The 5,543-nt window shown below is 46.2% G+C and overlaps 1 protein-coding gene across 3 annotated transcripts in view; it reads right to left on the bottom strand.

The window, feature by feature from the left end:
* Window positions 1–662: 662 nt before the first annotated feature.
* Window positions 663–5,543, bottom strand: part of MAP3K8 (mitogen-activated protein kinase kinase kinase 8) — a 29,178-nt gene continuing 24,297 nt past the window's right edge. For all 3 annotated transcript variants that reach the window (XM_024750043.1, XM_024750042.1, XM_024750045.1), the window contains 3 exons: window positions 3,939–4,091; window positions 3,058–3,304; window positions 663–1,754 (listed from right to left, as the gene is read on the bottom strand). In XM_024750043.1, coding sequence (XP_024605811.1) covers window positions 1,624–1,754; window positions 3,058–3,304; window positions 3,939–4,091 — 531 coding nt within the window. In that variant the 3' untranslated portion in view covers window positions 663–1,623. The remainder of the gene's footprint in view (window positions 1,755–3,057; window positions 3,305–3,938; window positions 4,092–5,543) is intronic.

The raw sequence follows: 5,543 nt of genomic DNA, 5'->3' as shown, positions 1-5,543 counted from the left end.
ACCATCCTAAGGACAGCGTGAGGAGGAGATTAAGCATGCCAGCCAGAGGGGCCTGGGTGCGAACACCAGCTGCCTCTTGCCTTGCTTTGTGATCTCGGCCTAACCTCCCTCTGCTTCAGTTTCTTCCTCTGAAAACAAACAGAGGTAACAATGCCTCTTTCACGGGTGTGCTGTTGAGAATCACAGGGAGGGCGTGTTTATGTGACACGGAGACGAGTGTTTAATACTATTCATTCCGTGAATGATGGACCAAACTCCCATTCAACAGTGTTGATTAGAGTTTGGTAGATGTGGTTGAAATCTACCTTCTACAAAGGCAGGTTGGTTATTCACTCGACGATAAACGGCACGGAGAATGCAAGCAGATATTCAGAGGTAGCATAAATATGTAAAAACGAGATGCAAAACAGAATCACACTTCGCCTGAACAGGCGGCCAAGAATTATTTTCCTACCACAGCGTACCAAAGGGATAAAACACAATCCAGACAATGACAGCAGTGGCTTCCTACAGCAGCAAGAGGAGCACACACACAACTTTCAAAGCTCTCGGGTATTTTTTGCCTCTCCGTGATACTCCATCTCCTCCGAGTTCCATTCCAACACCTACAACCCATTCCCGTGCCAGTTGGGAATCACAGTCTTTACAAGACTTCAGGCAAAATACTGAATTTATTCACTTGATTTGACTAGTCACGTTGGATAAAAGTGTCATTTTTATTTGCATGATGTAAAAACATACTTTGAAGTAGGAATACTCACATACTTTACAGTGTTAAAAAAATATATATAATAAGAAAGATTCACGAAGGCATTTGATATAAAACATACACAGTATGCTATTTTAATATACAAATGCTTTAAAGAAAATAGAGAAATAAGAGTTATAAAAGTCGCATCATTAAGAATTTATAAATGGTTCCATCTTTCTTAAAGGTCACAGTCTCATCCTTTGGGATGTACAGACATAATGTGGTTTAACACAGTTTTATCCACATTCAAAACATCACGTTTTAAATGTTTGAAGCATAGCATGTACAGTACAAAATGTTTCCATAGGAACATAACAGAACCCATCTCTGGTGGCCTGCCGTCAGATGGCTCCTAATTCATCAGCCATTTTTAAGACACTAGTCCAGCTTATTGCTACAATATTTTCATTTATATTGGAGTTTACTGACAAAGACTCACAAAGAGTTATCATAGAACACACACTAATATACACCAAACTCTTCTGAGTTAAATGAACTTCCCATACTTAAATTAGAGCCGAGAATAGTAATTTGAGGCTAATATATTATCCTTGTGATTGGTATTTTTAAAATTTGGAGCAAAGTACACAGTGAGTGGAATCAGCCACTGGAAATGATCTTTCTGTGAACTCTCAGCTTCCTTTGAGTCAGACGTACCACCTGAGAAATGAGAACCTTCCAGCCTGATGGGGGCCCGGGCAGCTTCACAGATCAACACACAGGAGCCACGTGGAGTCACGTTCACGAGTCGTGGGAGCCCAGCCGATAAACGCACAATTCACTTGACAGAGCCCCTGTGTGGAGTCAGCAGAATCAGCTTCCCAGAGACCAGTAAATGCTGAGTCCTAATTTAGGGCAAATGCCGCCATCCGTCAGCCGTATTCTAGTGTCGGTGGACCCCGGACAAGGTTGAAATAGCCAGCCAGGGCCCCAAGGTCTATGTAGAGAGAACGCTGCCTCTTCAGCATCTCCGATTCCTCAGTGCTCCCTGTGCATGAAGAGTCTGAAAAGGGAAACATCGAAAAAATAAAATAAATGACCAGGGGAATGTCCAATGATAAATGCCTGGTTCTTCAGCAAAAAAACAAAAACAACAGCAAACTTGGGCCCTAATGGAACAGCATTCAAACCCCGGTTTTATTAAGGAGCTACAGAGTTGAACGCTATTGGCTAGTTTGTGTGATACGACACAGACAAAAGAATTCAAAAAAGAGTCAACGACCACGAGAAATCAGCTAGAAATCCTGGCCCATTGTCCAACATCCCAGATGATTCTTTTTAAATGCAGAGAAGTCAGACAAGAAGCCGAGAAATGCAAACAAGATTTCCAGGCTTGACATCTGGGTTAGGACCCAAATAGATTGAGAATGTCACAGATTTTCATAAGAAAAACGGAAACCCCTCTCTGTGCATATTCAATGCTCCTGGAATGCGTATTGTCTTTCCTAAATGGGAAAGCTTCACAGCTGGCGGAGAGATTTTGAGCAGAGGAAGCAGAAATGCAAGTTGCCTTCAAACTCAATATTTTATCAACACCGTGATGTTTCCAAACAAGCGCTGACGTGGTTTACCATAATTGCATTAAAAAGAACCCGGCTCTTTGCTAACAGCAAAACTGTCATGCTTGATCTGTTTTTAAAAGCAAATGCTATTCTCTGCTGCAAAAAAGCAAGGCAGAGCAAGTCTCAAAGACTGCATTATCTCCATTTGCCTGGAAACCAGTTAGACTTTGCTGATAAATTAGCCAATTTTTTTTCCTAATTGTGATTTTTTTTCTTTTTGGCCGTGCCCCGCGACAGGTGATATCTTAGTTCCCTGACCAGGGAGAGAACCCGTGCCCCCTGCAATGGAAGCACAGAGTCTTAACCACTGGACCACCAGGGAATTCCCAGCCAATTTTTTTTTTTTTTTTTTTTTTTTGTATATGCTTTAGCTAACATTCTTGCTGAAATTTCTCCAACAACTTATGGCATGCAGGAAGTCACTTCAATTTTTTTAAATTTTATTGAAGTCTAGTTGATTGACAATGTTGTGTTCATTTCTGCTGTACGGCAAAGTGACTCAGTCATACACATAGATATTCTTTTTCATATTCTTTTCCATTCTGGTTTTATCACAGGATATTGACTATAGTTCCCTGTGCTCTACAGTAGGACCTCGCTGTTTATCCATCCTATAGATACCAGTTTGCATCTGCTAATTCCATTTTTTTCCCAAGTGCTTTCATGAGCTCTAATTATTAGAAGTTGGACACAGACAGAAAAAGAAGGGAAGCAAGGGCGCTGCACACTGCAGGGCGTCCATACCGGCGATGTTCTCAGGAAGCTCCAACTCCTTGCGGTTCAGCAGCCGCTTCTGCTCCAAGAGGGCAGAGTCCAGGCTCTGACAGCGGGGCTGATCCTCCCTAGGGGGGTTCAGGGCGTCATGTTTCAGCAGGTCTGCCGCCCTGGGGCGGTGATTGGGGTTCCTCTCCAGAGCGGCCTCAATCAGCTCTCTCATGCCAGGACTGCAGTTTTCAGCAATATCTTCCAACGGAGGCGCTTGCTTGTGGATCTATGAACAAACCAGCTCTCTTAGCGTCAGTGGTATGAAAATAGACCCTCGACAGCACAAGTGCTTTAGTTACAAGACCCGGGCAGTCTTTTGTTTCAAAGCAAATACAGTTCATACCCTTCAGGAACATTTCCTAAGGAAACTGAGTGAAACCCATTTTTTGGTTGAATGCGGTCAAAGATACACGCGAGGTTTGAATGAACAGCTTTCCAGCAGAGCAGTGGCCGAAGGTCCCTGCGCAGTAACGGGGAAGGGTCTACTTCTCAACCTCTCCACTGTCAAAGGGGGCCTGCGTGTTTCACTGCGCTCCAGGCTGCTGTGGGGATCTGTAATCTAACATCTTATTTTGGAACGTGTTCAAAGAACACATACGACTTCCTTGGCACAGTGATGTATGCTACTCTGATGCTCTTCAGTGGCATCTTGTATAACAGCATAGCTATCATTTCTGCTCATGCACATTGGGGTAGGTTCCCACTCAAACAGGGATGCCTTCTTTGCGGGAACGGGTCATCGCTCCACGTGGGAGGACTTTCAGCTCCCCCCCATGGGTCATAGTTCACCACCATCCCACTCAGGCGTGTTATCCGAGCAGCTCTGCTGAGCAGGTGGGATGCCCGCTGCCCCTGCTTACTATGTACAGGTAGGAGGGGTAGGCGGAGCGTGGGTAGCGCTTCACCCAGGGCGGGGTGCCCGTCTGCATGTGGATGAGTGTGGCCCCCAGGCTGTAGATATCTGCTTTGGTCGAATGGCCCCTGCACAGGATCACCTCCGGGCTCATGTAAATCTGAAAGAGAAGCAGGACAGTTCAGTCTGACTCCCCTCACCTGTCTAGGTACCACTTCCCTAATCCAGTTCAGGAAGCTTCACCATATTCACCGCGCACTTCATCCCCTCAGAAGGGCCTGGCATTGCTGTGTTCCCTTCAGTGAAGGAGAAGCACAGACCCTTGGGGACCCAGGCAGCCTTGGCCGAGGGGCCCCTGCAGCCTCAGAACACCTCTTCGCACAGACTGAACACAAGGCAGACCAGGCGGCAAAGGACCCGCAGCCGAGAACCCACCTGGGAGTCCCCCTCATCCAAGTTCTCCAAAGCGCAGGCCAACGCTTCCTGTTTCTATTAAAACACCAATTCCTTTCATATTTAAATGACACTGAAATACATGTCCTCATTTCATGTTTGTCATTAAAATGCCAAACCATTAATCATCTACAGCATCAAAGGGAGCAGAAGTCTCCATGGTACCAACACCGACTACGCGGAAGAGAAGAATTTAAAGTGTAATAATGGGAAAGTGATCCTAATTGGTCAATTCTATGACCCACTTCTTATTTCTACATACCAGGGAGCCCAGTGACTAAATATTAAAGGCATGCCACATTCACATTGCGTAAGTTCTGTCTGGTTTTATGAGCCGATGCTGGAAAAGGAGGGCTAGTTTTAGAAATAGTTTCTCTAAGCAGCGTTTGTTTCTAAACGTAAAAAAGAGCAAACCCTGGGGACCCGTGTCTTTACGGCGGACACAAGCTGAGAGCAGTTACTACCCTCACTGTCAGTATTTAGCTTTAAGAAGTTTTGATGCTGCCTGTCATCTGAATATGGAAACACGGGTGAGTGTTCCCAGAATACATTTCAGAGTAAATAAATAAAGACCTGGCTTACAAAACCTGGGGAAATTGCCCAGTTTCCCCCTCCTAACTTGCCTCAAGTACTTGCTACAACACAATTGCAGGCTGGCTGGCTTTGGTTCCCTCGCTGATTCTCTCTCTCTCTGTCTCTCTCTCTCTCTCTGAAGGGCTTTCTTACCAAATACATAAAATCACAAGATTTAGCGCCATGCACAGTGGTCAGGACAGCTGCCAACAGCAGTGCCCACCCTGCTCCACCCTTGCCCGCTCCCCTAAGCAAGGATTAGGCAAAGCGTTACTGCGGGCATCACCAAGGACAGTGATGGGCTCAGGGCCCTGGAGGGACTGTGCGATGGCACATCGGGGGCGGCAGCATCCCACCCACAAGGAGGCCTGGCTGCGGCGCCTCGGGCAGTTCCCCATCACCCCGCAGAGGCCCAAGGCTCACATTCCTGGGTCCTCAAGCCACCAGAGCAGCAGGGCGTGGGGGTCAAGGGCACTTCCTTTCAGGGCTTGTGCGCCCGAGGGTGTGGGCACTGGAGCAAAGGAGCCTAGAGGTCAGGGGTCAAGGCCTTCACCTCTGATATTTATTACATTTATTACAAAGGGAA

The sequence above is a fragment of the Neophocaena asiaeorientalis genome, unplaced genomic scaffold (genome assembly GCF_003031525.2).
Source record: "Neophocaena asiaeorientalis asiaeorientalis breed wild unplaced genomic scaffold, Neophocaena_asiaeorientalis_V1.1 scaffold4, whole genome shotgun sequence".
Taxonomy (NCBI): Eukaryota; Metazoa; Chordata; class Mammalia; order Artiodactyla; family Phocoenidae; genus Neophocaena; species Neophocaena asiaeorientalis.
The sequence above is the reverse complement of the archived record's forward strand: the minus strand, read 5'-3'. Positions and strand labels throughout refer to the sequence as shown.